Here is a 17010-nt window from a genome sequence, read left to right on the forward strand (position 1 = left end):
TACCTTTGTTTAAAATTATATTGCATTATATCTAATTATATCTATTTATACTACTTTATATATAATTATATCTATATTGCATTAATGTTCTGTATGAATATAATTATAGTTAATAGAATTAAAATATATATTTAGTTATATAATTATAACTACTATAATTATTTTATTTTATAAATAATTATATTGCTTTGATTTAGGTTATATCTGATATAACCTAAATATCCTAAATATCAAAACCTAAATATATGATTTAGGTTAATATTGTTTCTAAAACTAGTCAATTGTACAAAATATCTTTTAAAAGAAAAATTGAACCTATACTTTGCATGTGTGCTCAGTTGCTCAGTCATGTCCGACCCTCTTATGACCCCATGGACTCTAGCCCACCAGGCTTCTTTGTCCATAGGAGTATCCTGGGAAGAGTACTGGAATGAGTTGCCATTTGCTCCTCCAGGGGAACTTCCCGACCCAAGGATTGAAGCTGTGTCTCCTGCGGCTCCTGCATTGGCAAGTGGATTCTTTACCACTGAGCCACCTGGGAAGCCCCAAACCTGTACTTTATGCTATACTAAAAAGTACTATGTAGAGTTTTTGCATTTTTTGTTCTTACTTCTAGAAAAAAAGCATGACTTTAATTTAGGCTTTAAATACAGAATTTACTTTTCTTTACTTTTTATGTTTGAGAAAAGTAGCTTTTTTTTTTTAAGAGTATTGATTTGAAAAAGCACTTTAGACTGTGCATATGTTAGAAAAACTCAAGGTGACGTATTGGTAAGACACTTTGCAGTACTGTCTAAGAGAGAGAGAGAGAGGAATACTTCATGCAAGATGTTGGCCTGTTCCCTCTCAGTGTCAGATCTATTGCTATTTTAGGAGTTAAATATAACAGGTGGCCCTAGCTTAGTCCTTGTAAACAGTCAAGTCGCATGACCAAACAGTATTCTGATTTTATTTTCCCTGAATCTTGACTGTGGGGAAATAATGCATCAGTGATAGGATTTAAGTGTTAAGTTTTTCACTAGTTATGTATTTTTAAGTTTTGATTTAAATATAAACTTAATATTATAGAAATATTCAGTCAACATCTCCACATGGCTTGTTATCAATTAAAGTTACTTATCTGATTTTTTTAAATTAAACATTTTATTGAGATCATATTAAAACTTGAATGTACATCAGTAAAGCTTGTTAGTTCTTGGTAGAAAATAGAGGAATTATTTTGGATGAAAAGGTTCATTTTAAATCTTAGGAAAGGAAATAGATATATACTAGTTGCCTAAATGTTTTTACTCAAATGCAACTGTTCTTTAGTTTTCTAAGTCAGAAAAGAAATATTTTTCTGGTTACCACTATTATTTGCTAAGGAAAGGAGAAATAAAAACATCATTAAAATAGAAGAATTCTTTATTGTGGCTAAATTATTGTGGGATATTTTAGTCTTGGTATAATGCTTGTGGAAATTAGGGGCAGAGAAATTGCAGTCAAGGTAATTTTAGAAAAATTGGATTTTGTTTCTTTCTGAATTATTTCTTTGTTTTTTATGAAGTGGGAATTATATGCAGAACATTTCATTGAGTTCATTTTACTCCAGATGTGCTGTTTCCTTTCTTTATCAGTGCCAAGTCAAATGTTATCCACTCCATAATTTGCCTGTTATCACTTGGTTCTGACATCGTGGGAAAAAAGATCACAGAGCAGAATCATACTAGCTATACTTTAATACCTGCATGTGAAAAGAAGAATGATATTCTAATGACAAATAGACATTTATACTGACATTCACCATACTGTATTAAAATGATCATTGTTCTTTCTACTGCTGGTATATGAGGTCTGTAATTGAAAGAGGAAGTAATTATAGTTTACTTTTTATGGGGAACAGGTAGTGTTTTTTGTCAAGTGAGGATGATAGCTAGATATTTTACTTATGATTTAGTAAAACAATGAATAAGCTACTTTTATTTTTTCAAGAGTGTATAACATCTTTTTTGAAGGCCACTGATCAATAATAAAAAGTAGCTTAAAGATCGAAAAACATCTTAACCTAATTTAATATTTAAGTGTCAGCTTTTTTTTTTTAAAGCAGGAGTTGTAAACTGTAGTCAATTGATTTTAAACTAAGACCTGAAAATATAAAACTTTATGCCCAAATACATCATTATCATCGTGGATGCATTTTTGTTTGAAGGCATTGCTGACTGAAGTGCCCATTCTGGCATTATTAAACACATAGCAGAGCAAAGAAGACACAGAAAGTGAAAGTGAAGTCGCTCAGTCGTGTCCAACTCTTTGCGATCCCATGGACGGTAACCTACCAGGCTCCACGGTCCGTGGGATTTTCCAGGCAAGAATACTGGAGTGGGCTGCCATTTCTTTTTCCAGGGAATCTTCCCAACCCAGGGATCGAACCTGGGTCTCCTGCATTGCAGACAGATGCTTTACCGTCTGAGCCGCTAGAGGAGCCAAAGAAGACATGGGCCTACGTTAATCTACACTTCTTTGAATCCAAGTGATCATTGCATAACCTAAAAGGATTGGTATTTAAAATTGCCTGTGCTCTGTGAATGGTGAATTAAAAAAAAATCCATTGGTAGATTTTTCTTATATAAAAATATCCTTTAAAGTTTCAGCCAAGTCAGTGTTGAAAATATTATACACTATTTTTAACACAATTAACTTACTTCCTTAAGACAAGGGGAAATTTGCACAATTTCATCATGAGATTTTTTTTTTTTTAAGCATTTCTACATCTGCTGGGAAAATGGAGTTTCACTGTTACAGAATTAGTAGTTGTCACCAGAACATAGGATTAGCCAGATAAATACTTAATTATCAAAAGCTCTGCTTCCTTTTCAAATGCATTTCCAGTTTGTTTCATGAGTTATCTCTCTCACCCAGGCGCATTGATGATGACAAGGGAAGGACCCATGAGCTGGAGCACTCGGCTATAAAATGTATGAGAGGAATTCTGTACTGCTACATGCGTCAGGCCGATAAGGTAAAACACTGTAGTATGGACTGAAATTCTCACATCGTTCTGAGGGATTAATTTAACCAGTATAGCAGTAACATCTTCTGAAGAAGGATGTACTTTCAAAAGGTAAAGCCACGTCCTGGGGGCAGTCTGGATAGATTAAAACAGCTCTGCCTTCCCAGCCCAGGGTTTTGAAATATTGAAATTGAAGAAATAACCTTAAGCAACATTGATTGGGAACTGTTATTTGGGCTTGAATTTGTATTTTGCATCTGATGTTTGCTCAGATAAATAGTTTCTAAAGAACCTCATGATATTCATAATTCTAACCAATATTGTATTAAATAAGAAAGTCCTTATCAAAATTCCTTTTGTACATGTCATTATTCTAATTGAACTTCAGTTTAGAAATATAACAATTCATTCGTTTATGTATAAAGAGGGTGGGAATTAAAGGCTTAGAAAACAGCAGACTTTACAGGATTATTTTGGAAATTAAACAGTGTACATAATAAAACTTTTTAAACTATAAAGCTCTATACAAATATAATGTGATATTCCTTCTACTTATCTACATCTCTGTGTTTCCAGGTCCTAATATATTGTGGTACGTTATTAAATTTACATCATGGTTCCTCAACAACCACTCCCACGTTTGATAATTTATTAGAAAAGATACACTTCAGTAGTTAATGCAGGCAATTTTAATCACTTAATATTTTGTGTATCTCTATCATATGGATATTATATTAAGTTTTTGTGATAGCACATTTTTTAAGACCTGACCTGAAGTCAAAAATGCAAAAGAAAAAAAAATCCTATATATTCTGTCACCAAAATATGGCAACAAAAAAAATTAGTTTGCAGAAAGTAAATTTATTCACAAGTTGATAATAGAGATATATGAAAAACCTGTAATTTGTCTACTGAGATTTGACTTTGCAAATCATTATTATGAAGGTTTTTCAGTGCTTGAAATAAAGTAATATGTCATATTGACATTTAATATTTGAATTAAATTTGTATAACATATTGAAGTAGTTGCGATTAAAGTTTTTTTTCCTAAGTGTGAGAAGTTTACTATTTGTTTCACATTTATCATTTTGTGAATTCTTTTGTGTAAATTCAACTTTTCTCTCAAGAAAACATTGTGTGAACCATGAATTTCATGTGCTTGCTAACCAGGTTGACATACTTAAGTTATAATTGTTTATCAAAAGGAAGAAAATGATGTACTATAAATTTTTTTCTTTGTGATTTGTTTAATCTTCTTAATGTCCTTTTCTAAATATTATTCACCTTTACTAACAAGTATTCATAGTTTGGTATTCTTTTGAATACAACTTGAATGTAACTTAAGCTGTCTTTGAATTCCTTAAATTACAAAGGATTATCATTTTTTGCCTTACGTGAGTTGTTAGAAGGTACAGATCACATTAGGATCACATTTGGTATTTCTGCATACTACAAAATGTAGAATTTTATAAATTTTAAAATACTGTTACTGGTATAATCTTTCTTGAACCCCATAACGTTACAGTAGGAATAGAAGATATTGCTACAACACACATAGGACTCAGTAGACTAAACCATGCACGCAGCTAATTACCTCCCACCATACCTTCACCTTGGTGCTCACTATTTCCTTCATGATTTCATAGCAGTAGACATTGTTAATACTTTTAAATGTGTACTTTTATCTTCTGGCCCTCCCTTAAAACTAAAGTAAAGTGTATTTGTAATGTTCATGTGCTGTTTGACCTTAAAGCTCATCTTCTGAAGTAAAATCATGACTTAGTGAAACTTTTTTGCTTCTCATTGTAAAGCATGCTTCCTGATGTACTTTCTAATAATACTACCTAAATAGCATGTTTTAATTTATTTGAGTGAATAGTTTTCCTTGATTTGAAGAATATAGAGCAATCTAATTTCTATTATTTTCTTTCTGCTTGTATTAATTTCTACTTATCAACATTAGTTATTTTTTACCTCTAGGTGTTCATATACCTATTTTTATTAATACTTCTTAAAGAGGAGCATTCAGATTTCAAAATCGATTCAATTTGTAGTTCATAGTTCAGAAAATAGAGATCTGCTTTACAGTAGCCTATGAATGTTGCTGTCCCTAACTGTCTGCATAAAAAATTTATTTCCTGAAAATGCTGCCTAAGTACTTTCTAATTCATGAGAAATCATTAAATTTTTATAAAATTTATTCTTCCTGGATTCCCTTATGAGATGATTTTCCTACCTCAGTGTATATTTTAAGCCTATAAATTAAGGATGTTTTTAAGAGTATTTTGTCATCACAAAATATTCAATACCTTTTCCTGAATGATAAACTTGCTTATTCACAGTAATTAAAATTTTGAGGAAAAGTCTAAATAAAATACAGAAGGAAAAAACATTATTCTAGAATTCTTTTAATCTAGAAATTCTTACTTTGATAAATAATTCTTTATTTTTACTTCCCAGATGCCAGATATCATACAATACTAATTAACATCTTGATTTTGGCTGCTCTCAAGAGTATTTTTGTGTATATTTTTATACAGTTTGCTTCATTAATTTTCAAAGTTTATTGAATTTTGGGTCTTTTTTTTCCCCTGAAATTTTATTTTATTATTTTTTTAAATTTATTATTTTTTTTTAATTTTATTTTTTCACTTTACAATACTGTATTGGTTTTGCCATACATTGACATGAATCCACCACAGGTGTACAAGAGTTCCCAACCCTGAACCCCCCTCCCACCACCCTCCCCATATCATCTCTCTGGGTCATCCCAGTGCACCAGCCCCAAGCATCCTGTATCCTGTATCGAACCTAGACTAGCGATTCATTTCTTACATGATAGTATACATGTTTCAATGCCATTCTCCCAAATCATCCCACCCTCTCCCTCTCCCACAGAGTCCAAAAGTCTGTACTTTACATCTGTGTCTCTTTTGCTGTTTGTCTTTTTACAGCTTTAAGACTCAAAGGATAATTATATAATTCACCATTTGATTATCTTTGATCATTTCATAGTTGCCTTTCCTCTGGCACAGTCATTGAATATAAATTCTCATGCTGGGTACTTGTGTGTCTTGAAGACAAATGACAAACACTGCTTTGTCACCTGCAGCAATCACTTTATTAAACTAATAAAACCTTATCCATTTAGATACATATCAAGTGGGCAAAATATATTTTGTTTTAATTTAACCACATTTTTGTCTTAAGAGCCCAGAAAAATGTTCAGTGCTTTGAGATAATAGTCATGGTACTGTGAAAGTAGTGACCAACTTGATTTCTATATTTGTGTAGCCTGAGACTGTTACCAGGAGTTTGAGACACTGAGATGGGGTAGCCATCTCACCTTTTCTGAATTAACACAGGATAGCTTGGTCACTACATAGATGGAGTGTGTACGTCCGTACCGTTACCCTCATTCCCTCATTTCTGATTATCTGCTGATAGTTCCTGGCTTTAATTTTGTTGATTTCAACCTTAGGGAGGGCTTGCGGATAGCTCAGTGGTAATTGAATCACTGGGTCAGGAAGGTCCCCTAGAGGAGAAAATGGCAACACAATTCAGTATTCTTACCTGGAAAATCCCACCGACACAGGAGCCTGGTGGGCTGCAGCCCATAGGGTCCAACAGAGTTGGCCTGAGCATGCATGCATAACATAACATATGTGTTTATATAGGGCTCGTGGAGGGCTGAAAAGGTGTGTTAGCCCTCTAGTACCAACAAATTTACTGTGATGGTCTAAATGTTCTCTGTTACTATATTGAACAGTACAGAAATCACTAGTCACGTGTGGCTTTTGAGCACTTGATATGGGGCCATTGTGACTGAAAACTCGAATTTCTAAATTTTATATAATTGTCTGTATCGTCAAAGCTATGATTTTTCCAGTATTCATGTATGAATGTGAGATTTGAACTGTAACGAAAGCTGAGTGCTGGAGAACTGATGCTTTTGAACTGTGGTGTTGGAAAAGACTCCTAAGTTCCTTCGACAGCAAGGAGATCAAACCAATCAATCCTAAAGAATATCAGTCCTGGATATTCATTGGAAGAACTGATGCTGAAGCTGAAACTCCAATACTTTGGCCACCTGATGTGAAAAACTGACTCCTTGGAAAAGACCCTAATGCTGGGAAAGATTGAAGGTGGGAGGAGAAGGGGATGACAGAGGATGAGATGGTTGGATGGCATCACCAACTCGATGGACATGAGTTTCAGCAAGCTCTGGGAGTTGGTGAAGGACAGGGATGCCTGGTGTGCTATAGTCCATGGGGTCTCAAAGAGTTGGACATGACTAGGCAACTGAACTGAACTGAGTTCAGTTTGTCACGTATAGCTAGTGGCTGCCATATTGGAGAGTATAACTTCTTGAAGCTTGAAAGATAGTGGAAGATACAGAAAATTAATGGAGATGGTGATTGCAGCCATGAAAGTAAAAGACGCTTACTCCTTAGAAGAAAAGTTATGACCAACCTAGATAGCATATTCAAAAGCAGGGACATTACTTTGCCGACTAAAGTCTGTCTACTCAAGGCTATGGTTTTTCCAGTAGTCATGTATGGATGTGAGAGTTGGACTGTGAAGAAGGCTGAGCGCCGAAGAATTGATGCTTTTGAACTGTGGTGTTGGAGAAGACTCTTGAGAGTCCCTTGGACTGCAAGGAGATCCAACCAGTCCATTCTGAAGGAGATCAGCCCTGGGATTTCTTTGGAAGGAATGATGCTGAGGCTGAAACTCCAGTACTTTGGTCACCTCATGCGAAGAGTTGACTCATTGGAAAAGACTTTGATGCTGGGAGGGATTGGGGGCGGGAGGAGAAGGGGACGACAGAGGATGAGATGGCTGGATGGCATAACTGACTCTATGGATGTGAGTCTGAGTGAACTCTGGTAGTTGGTGATGGACAGGGAGGCGTGGCCTGCTGCGATTCATGGGGTTGCAAAGAGTCAGACACGACTGAGCGACTGAACTGAACTGAATAAAAACAAATAACTGGAGAAATAAATAAAGGATAAGCACCCTGATATGGGAGTCCAGAGTAAGGAATTTTAGTTGGGGTTCAGAAGGGACTTTATTAAAGAAGATCTTTTTAAGATAAGACTTCAAGGATGAGAAGAAATTTGAAGATGGAACAGAGAGTATGGTTCTATGTGCTTCCTTAGCCAAGTAAAACACGTCAAGATCATGAATACTCAGATACTATCATCATTTATATCTTTTCAAAGAGACAAGAAAGTCATTGCTTTTATTTGGCCTTGGAATATGGAATGAGGCAGGGCAAAGGCTAATAGAGTTTTGCCAAGAGAACGCACAGGTCATGGCAAACACCCTCTTCCAAAAACACAAGAGAAGACTCTACACATGGACATCACCAGATCTTCAGCACCAAAATCAGATTTATATTCTTTGCAGCCAAAGATGGAGAAGCTCTATACAGTCAGCAAAACAAGACCAGGAGCTGACTATGGCTCAGATCATGAACTCCTTATTACCAAATTCAGATTTAAATTGAAGAAAGTAGGGAAAACCATTAGACCATTCAGCTATGACCTAAATCAAATCCCTTATGATTATACAGAGGAAGTGAGAAATAGATTTAAGGGACTAGATCTGATAGATAGAGTGCCTGATGAACTATGGATGGAGGTTCATAACATTGTACAGAAGACAGGGATCAAGACCATCCCCATGGGAAAGAAATGCAAAAAAGCAAAATGGCTGTCTGGGGAGGCCTTACAAATAGCTGTGAAAAGAAGAGAAGCAAAAAGCAAAGGAGAAAAGGAAAGATATCAGCATCTGAATGCAGAGTTCCAAAGAATAGAAGGAGAGATAAGAAAGCCTTCCTCAGCAATCAATAGAGGAAATCAAAGAAATAGAGGAAAAGAACAGAATGGGAAAGAGTAGAGATCTCTTCAAGAAAATTAGAGATACCAAAGGAACATTTCATGGAAAGATGGGCTCAATAAAGGACAGAAATGGTATGGACCTAACAGAAGCAGAAGAGATTAAGACGAGGTGGCAAGAATACACAGAAGAACTATAAAAAAAGATCTTCAAGATATCTCCAAGATAATCACAATCGTGTGATCACTGACCTAGAGCCAGACATCCTGGAATGTGAAGTCAAGTGGGCCTTAGAAAGCATCACTAAGAACAAAGCTACTGGAGGTAATGGAATCCTGAAAGATGATGCTGTCAAAGTGCTGCACTCAAGATGCCAGCAAATTTGGAAAACTCAGCAGTGGCCACAGGACTGGAAAAGGTCAGTTTTCATTCCAATCCCAAAGAAAGGCAATGCCAAAGAATGCTCAAACTACCACACAATTGCACTCATCTCACACGCTAGTAAAGTAATGCTCAAACTTCTCCAAGCCAGGCTTCAGCAATACATGAATCATAAACTTCCAGATGTTCCAGCTGGTTTTAGAAAAGGCAGAGGAACCAGAGATCAAATTGCCAAGATCCACTGGATCATGGAAAAAGCAAGAGAGTTCCAGAAAAACATCTCTTTCTGCTTTATGGACTATGCCAAAGCCTTTGACTGTGTGGATCACAATAAACTGTGGAAAATTCTGAAAGAGATGGGAATATCAGACCACCTGACCTGCCTCTTGAGAAGCCTGTATACAGGTCCGGAAGCAACAGTTAGAACTGGACATGGAACAACAGACTGGTTCCATATGGGAAAAGGAGTACGTCAAGGCTGTATATTGTCACCCTGCTTATATAACTTATATGCAGAGTACATCATGAGAAACCCTGGGCTGGAGGAAGCACAAGCTGGAATCAAGATTGCCGGGAGAAATCTCAATAACCTCAGGTATGCAGATGACACCACCCTTATGACAGAAAGTGAAGAGGAGCTAAAAAGCCTCTTGATGAAAGTGAAAGTGGAGAGTGAAAAAGTTGGCTTAAAGCTCAACATTCAGAAAATGAAGATCATGGCATCTGGTCCCATTACTTCATGGGAAATAGATGGGGAAACAGTAGAAACAGTGTCAGAGTTTATTACTTTGGGCTCCAAAATCACTGCAGATAGTGATTGCAGCCATGAAATTAAAAGACGCTTACTGCTTGGAAGGAAAGTTATGACCAACCGAGACAGCATATTCAAAAACAGAGACATTACTTTGCCAACAAAGGTCCGTCTAGTCAAGGCTATGGTTTTTCCTGTGGTCATGTATGGATGTGAGATTTGGGCTGTGGAGAAAGCTGAGCTCCGAAGGATTGATGCTTTTGAAGTGTGGTGTTGGAGAAGACTCTTGAGAGTCCCTTGGACTGCAACTGCAAGGAGATCCAACCAGTCCACTCTAAAGGAGATCAGCCCTGGGATTTCTTTGGAAGGAATGATGCTAAAGCTGAAGCTCCAGTACTTTGGCCACCTCATGCAAAGAGTTGACTCATTGCAAAAGACTCTGATGCTGGGAGGGATTTGGGGCGGGAGAAGAGGGGATGATAGAGGATGAGATGGCTGGATGGCATCATCGACTCAGTGGACATTAGTTTGAGTGAACTCCGGGAGATGGTGATGGACAGGGAGGCCTGGTGTGCTGCTATTCATGGCTCGCAAAGAGTCGGACAAGACTGAACAACTGAACTGAACTGATGTATAATTCTATTCATTCTTTGTTCCTATTCATCTTATCCTTCCAGGGAAGTAGTAGTAGACTTACTTGACATATAACTTTATTAGCAGATGTTTGCAAAATTGAATTAATATCTGCTTGTCCTTGGAGTTTGTCTCCTTTTGTCATTTAATACTTAATTTGTATTCTAAAATGATTAAATTTTACATTGAGTTAATATGTAAAAATATGGCCTGTATTCTCTTGGAATTGGTGCCTTAGTAATGACAGTATGTGTGGTGAAAGAAATGAAAACATGTTGACAGGAGCATGGTTACAATTTGTGATCCTTGGAGAAAGAAAAAGCATTTGGCGTTTTGAAAATTTATTGAATTAGAATGTGGCCTGAAGCGCTCTTTCATTGAGTGTCATGTAAGCATTTCCAAATAGCAGTACAGTGGGATACAGTTTCTGAAATCCAGTCCCATAGAGGAAACCATTATTTGAGTCTAAAATAAGATGCAAAACATTATAAAAGGCAATGCTAATAGATTAACAAGCATTTTATTATACTTCAGTTATTTGTGAAGTATCAGTTAAGTATTTAACAATCATGTTAACTGTATTACATTAATAATCATATGTTTTATCTATTTTGTTTCTTTAGAAAAAGTAACATTGTGCTTTGTTCTATGCTCTGTCTATAAGCTGTAGTTTTCCCCATTAAAAAGTCTCTTGAAAAATGTGTAATCTCTGATTTTGGATGAGAATGTGAATTAGTAGCATCATTTAAATTTCATATTTTATTCCAGGTCCAGCAATTTAAGCAGGATCCACGCCCAACAACATGTCTTCACTCTGTGTTCAATGTACATACAGGAGATGAGATCCTTTCCTATGAGGAATATGGTCATCTTCAGGTAAAAAAAGAAGACTATACATTTTCTTCTGCAGTTTTACTCTATATCATAGAATGTTTGAGGCTATTTACATTTTTACAAAATTAGATTTACATTTTGTAAAACTTTAATTGTTCAAAATGCAAGTAGAGAGTCAACCATGAAATGAAGACATCCCAGTGGAACTGAATTAGTTATTGTGATTGAGCATTAAATATTATTGCGTTCTTGGTCCAAAAGCAAAAAGGGCAGCTGGAGAGATTATAATACTACTATCTAGAAGAAAGGATCCTACAGCTCTTTCAGTGACAAAAGCTTGTTATGCTCATTATCAAATTTAGAGGAATTTCAGTATTTAGGAACTAGGGAATAAAAGACAACTGACAGTAATATAAGAACAAATAATAGGTTTTTGTTACATCACAGTCCATTTCTAATAAATCAGCCTTCAATGATTCTAAAAACGTACCACTAAAATAATTCCAAAAGACATAAAGGCATTAATGTAAATTTTATATGCCCAGAATCCACTGTAAAGCTTCATATTTTGTTTTCATTTTTTCTCTCCCATCTGTGTACCCCTGTGCCTTGTTTCTAGTGTACAAGTATTATATAATGCTATTTATCTTTAATGGATTTTCTTCCGCTTCATCATTTGGTTCTGTTGTCTTTAGAGTACTTACTATTCATATATTCCTTACTAAAACATGAGTATCCTTTTTATAGTTCTTTTCTCTCTAGAAGCCTGAAATGTGTTACTTCCAAATGACTCCTCCAAACACAGAAAGTTCAGTGTCCCCATTTCTACCCAGCAGAAACTCTTAATAGTTATTTGTAACCAGTTCTATGGCGATTTAATTGTACATAAATATGTAGTTGCTCAGCTGTGTCATAATTTTTCAAATAATTAGGTTTTCTGTGCCTTTTGCTTTCACAGATATGTTTGCTATTTGACATAGAGTTTTTAGAAGATAATGATTCATTTATTTTTGTATCTCAGAATTTAAACTTAAGTGCCTAGCACATGCTGCTGCTGCTAAGTCGCTTCAGTCATGTCCGACTCTGTGCGACCCCGTGGACTGCAGCCTACCAGGCTCCTCCGTCCATGGAATTTTCAAGGCAAGAGTACTGGAGTGGGTTGCCATTGCCTTCTCCTGTAACTGCATACTGATGCACCAATTCAACTTACTGCTATGGGGGAAAAACACCATTTAATGAGACATAAAGACAAAGCACAAACCCGACTAAGGGAACACACGCTGTGGACCACAGCACTGCTATGACCAGAGCAAGTAGGGGGACGGAGGAGGGGAGATGGATGGGTCAAGTACAGCCTCGGGAGTGGCGGGGAGCGGTCTGGATTGACGACAACTAAGCAGACAACAGGATGAGACAGGAAATCAAAACCAATGATGAAAGCAGACACACCGGCAGAGAACTCCAACAGCAAGGAAAACATACAGAACTGTTCTTTTACAAATGTTTGGGAAGAAATCAAGCATGAAACCACAGAGAAATTGTCAGAGAATTTTAAATATCAACTAATTAGCCAATGATGCAAATTATAAAAACACATAGTAGGTTTCAAGTAAATGCTGGTCAGCCAGTTATTTGGTAGTCCCGTACGTTTTGCCACTTACGGATATTTTCTCACAGAAGCCTCCTAAAAATCATAGCAGAGAGTTCTTGAGATATTGCTATAGTTGGCTGTCAATGGAAATGAAATTTCTTTGAGATCATTTCTGACAGGCCAGTGTCAGTGCTATATGAGAATATTTGGGTGACCCAATGGGATGAAGCTCTTGCTTACTATGTTTTGAGAAAAGTCACTCAAGAGTTAATGTTGACCTATTATAAAACGCCTTAAACTAGAATCCTCCATTTTCTTACATGGCCCACCTGGATCTTGACAAGACCCTGAGACCTACTGGACTTTGAGTGCTGGGAAGTCAAGAGACATTCAGGATAGTCCTGTTTCCTGAGAGAGTTACCCCCACTTGCAGGCCCTGGTGGCACACAGCTGCTTTATCCAAGGCATCTAGGGCATGAATAATTTTCTGCCCCAACTGTCTGTTATTCAGAAAGGATTGGAGGAGAATCAGCGAAGCACAAGGCAGCAGGGCTGTTAGTGGGTAATAATCTTCTGGGTTAGAATTATATGATAAGAAAATTATGTCTTACTTCCTCTTTGTTTTTACCTCAAGTTAATTGTTTCCTGGCTAAATTAAAAATTTTCACTTCTCATTTATTTGTTTATTGGATAACTTTATTGAGATATAATTCACATAATATACAATTTGCCTATGTAAAGTATATAGCTTTTTAATATATTCACAAAGTTGTTCAAACAACATTGCAGAACATCATCACCCCAGAACGAAATCCAGTACCTGTTAGCAGTCACTCCTCATCTCCTTCAAAGACCCCCGCTGTAGGCAATTACCAGTCTACTTTCTGTCTGTATGAACAAGCCAATTTTGTACATTTCATATAGATGGAATGAGGTACCATGTGGTCTAATGTGACTAATTTATTTCTTTTAGTGTAATGTTTTCAAGGTTTGTCCATGTTGTGCTATTTATCTTTCACTGCTTATTTCCTTGAGAAAATGTATATAGCCCATTCAGAATTCTATGAGAATCTTTATTTTTGGTTAAAGGGGACATTATTGTCTTCTTTTATTTGTTTTGTTTAGAGCATATAATGTTTATCTTTAATAGACTAATAAACTAAAAGAAAAAGCCTTATTTTTAGAATGCTTTTTTCATAAATATATTTTAAATGTTTGATTAATATATTCCTACAGTTGCTGATATAAGTTCTGTGTTCTCTGAATACAGGATGTGCTGCCTGTTATTTGTGGTGGCATAGTCCTAATGTCTTACTGCCCAATAATTTTTTCATTTACACACAGTTGAATTGGATTCACATTACTTAGCTGCCCAAGGGACAAAACTAAAGTAGAAGTACTTAAATCTACAGTTTCAAAATAAATCTTACAAAGCAAATGTCATAAAAAATACCCCTGATCAGCTGTTAATAACCATCACAGTGAATTTGAGGATTTTAGAGTTTTATATACCAAGCTGAGATTTTATTATGAACTATATCCACAGCTCCTTTATTTTGCATAGGAAGGAAAACAGTTCTGTATGCTACTACAAGAGCAAATGACTTATAATTTTAGCTTTCACATTTAATTTTGTAACATAGTATTTTTGTGGTGTTCTCTAACCTATTGTAGTGTTCTTTGGTTTTCAGATAAATGCAGTGTCCCTCTATCTGCTTTACCTTGTGGAAATGATTTCCTCAGGACTCCAGATTATCTACAACACTGATGAGGTATGATTTTCCCAAATTCTGTACTACTGAATTTCATCTCTGAGAATACCTTTTTTCTTTTACTTTTTAAAACTTATTTTTAATTGTGTCAATTGGGTTATTTTTACATTCATATAGTCAGATAAGGGATTTTGAATGCTCAGTTAAAAAGTCTTTATATTATCAATGCAAAGCACTTTAAAAATAAACAAAATATGAAACAGTTGTAAAACTCTACTATGAAGGCTATATTTCAGGTATTCTGAAATAAAACCTTGTAACTTTCAGAAATTTTAGTAACTATAAAAATAAAAGCCTTTCAGATTTTCTCAGAATTATTGTCTTCTTTTCTTTTGTTGCTTTTTGTAACCCATCCTTTTAATAGTAAAAACTCCTTTATCATGTTTTGTTATTTTTGTTTGACTTCAATAGAGTTCTTAATTTTTTTCAAGAGATAAATATATGTTCTTATTCTTATTAGGAAATTTGAAAATAACTCTTATCACAAAGTTGAGAAATTTTTCATAGGCCCTAATGCTTGAAAAAACATACAGACAGACCCATATGCTAACATATTTTGAATTGTGTCACAGTTGAAGTAAAAAGCTATTATTGAGATGGTATATACAGTGAGAAGGGCATCCCTGGTGGCACAGCGGTAAAGAATCTGCCTGCAAGGCAAGAGAGGTGGGTTTGCTCTCTGGGTCAGGAAGATCCTCTGGAGAAAGAAGTAGCAACCCACTCCAATATTCTTGCATGGGAAATCCCATGGAAAGAGGAGCCTGGCGGACTACAGTCCATGGGGTCACAAAGAATCAGACACCACTTAGTGCCTAAACCACCAGCATATACAGTGAGAATTCTATCAAAGAGTAGATATATTATATAGTTATATATTAGTTATTATTTCTTCCTAAGATCCATGCATGAAGAACAGTTTATCATACTAAACAGTAAAGTCATCACTGGACTGCACTCGGGGTGCTATGAAATTGGTACATGTAGCCCTGCCTTCCAGTAGTTCATAATCTTATACATCCACTGTGCCTTTTTAATACACATAAGTAAAACCTATTTAGAAATATAGCTAAATAATAAAGAAGTAATAATAATAATAAATAACAGTAACTACTTATGGTTTCTTCTGTTTTATTTATCAAAGAACTACATGTTTTCATTTCATCCAACTAGTTCTCAGTTTTTATAGTGTTGTGAAATAGTGGTGCTCAAATATTTTGGGTGGGGGAGGGGTTGGGAATCAGACCAATCTTACATATATATTAACTAAATCAAAGTTCACCTAAATCAGTCCTTCTGTTTATTAATAGAGAGAACTCATTTATATCTGTTGGAGGGGGCAAAGTAATGAACTACCACATGGTATTCTATGTTACATTCTATGACATACTTCATAAATAACCGAAAAGTAGATTAAAAAAAGCAAGAGCTGTATCATTCAGAATGGCTCCCGAGAAACTTACTTTATTTAACATGAAAGAACCTCACATACCCCCATCAGTTCAATTCAGTTCAGTCATTCAGTCATGTCCCACTCTTTGTGACTCCTTGGACTGCAACATGCCAGACTTCCCTGTCCATCACCAACTCCCAGAGCTTACTCAAACTCATGTCCATCGAGTCAGTGATGCCATCCAACCATCTCATCCTCTGTTGTCCCCTTCTCCTGCCTTCAGTCTTTCCCAGCATCAGGGTCTTTTCCAATGAGTCAGTTCTTCACATCAGAGTATTGAAGTTTCAGCTTCAGCATCAGTCCTTCCAATGAATATTCAGAACTGATTTCCTTTAGGATTGACTGGTTTGATCTCCTTGCAGTCCAAGGGACTCTCAAGAGTCTTCTCCAACACCACCATTCAAAAGCATCAATTCTTCGGCACTCAGCTTTCTTTATAGTCTCTTTCACAACCATATATGACTACTGGAAAAATATGAGATTTTATTTTGTGTTTAATTTTTCCTTCCTTTTTGTGGAAAGGCTTCATTAGATGAAAAGATTCATAATTCTTTAATAAAATAAGGGACCTTTTAGGCTTTGATGATCCCAAAACTATTAAGTCTTAAAGAACACTTTGAAAGTAAAGATTTACAAAGGGTGAAATTTTGTCTTTCCTGTTACATTTTGGATTTGCTTTTATTTTTTATTAAACTATTAAAAAATGTTAGTTGTATGTTGTGTGTTAGATTATATCTGCTAAATCATTATAAACGAATATAGTAA

General features: G+C 35.6%; 1 protein-coding gene across 3 annotated transcripts in view; it reads left to right on the plus strand.

Annotated features, from left to right (window-relative positions):
- PHKB (phosphorylase kinase regulatory subunit beta) overlaps positions 1-17010 on the plus strand; it is a 234514-nt gene that overhangs the window by 42943 nt on the left and 174561 nt on the right. For all 3 annotated transcript variants that reach the window (XM_052656554.1, XM_052656553.1, XM_052656555.1), the window contains exons 4-6: positions 2899-2998; positions 11367-11474; positions 14715-14795. In XM_052656554.1, the coding sequence (XP_052512514.1) occupies positions 2899-2998; positions 11367-11474; positions 14715-14795 (289 nt within the window). The remainder of the gene's footprint in view (positions 1-2898; positions 2999-11366; positions 11475-14714; positions 14796-17010) is intronic.

The sequence above is a fragment of the Budorcas taxicolor genome, chromosome 18, assembly GCF_023091745.1.
Source record: "Budorcas taxicolor isolate Tak-1 chromosome 18, Takin1.1, whole genome shotgun sequence".
Classification (NCBI taxonomy): domain Eukaryota; kingdom Metazoa; phylum Chordata; class Mammalia; order Artiodactyla; family Bovidae; genus Budorcas; species Budorcas taxicolor.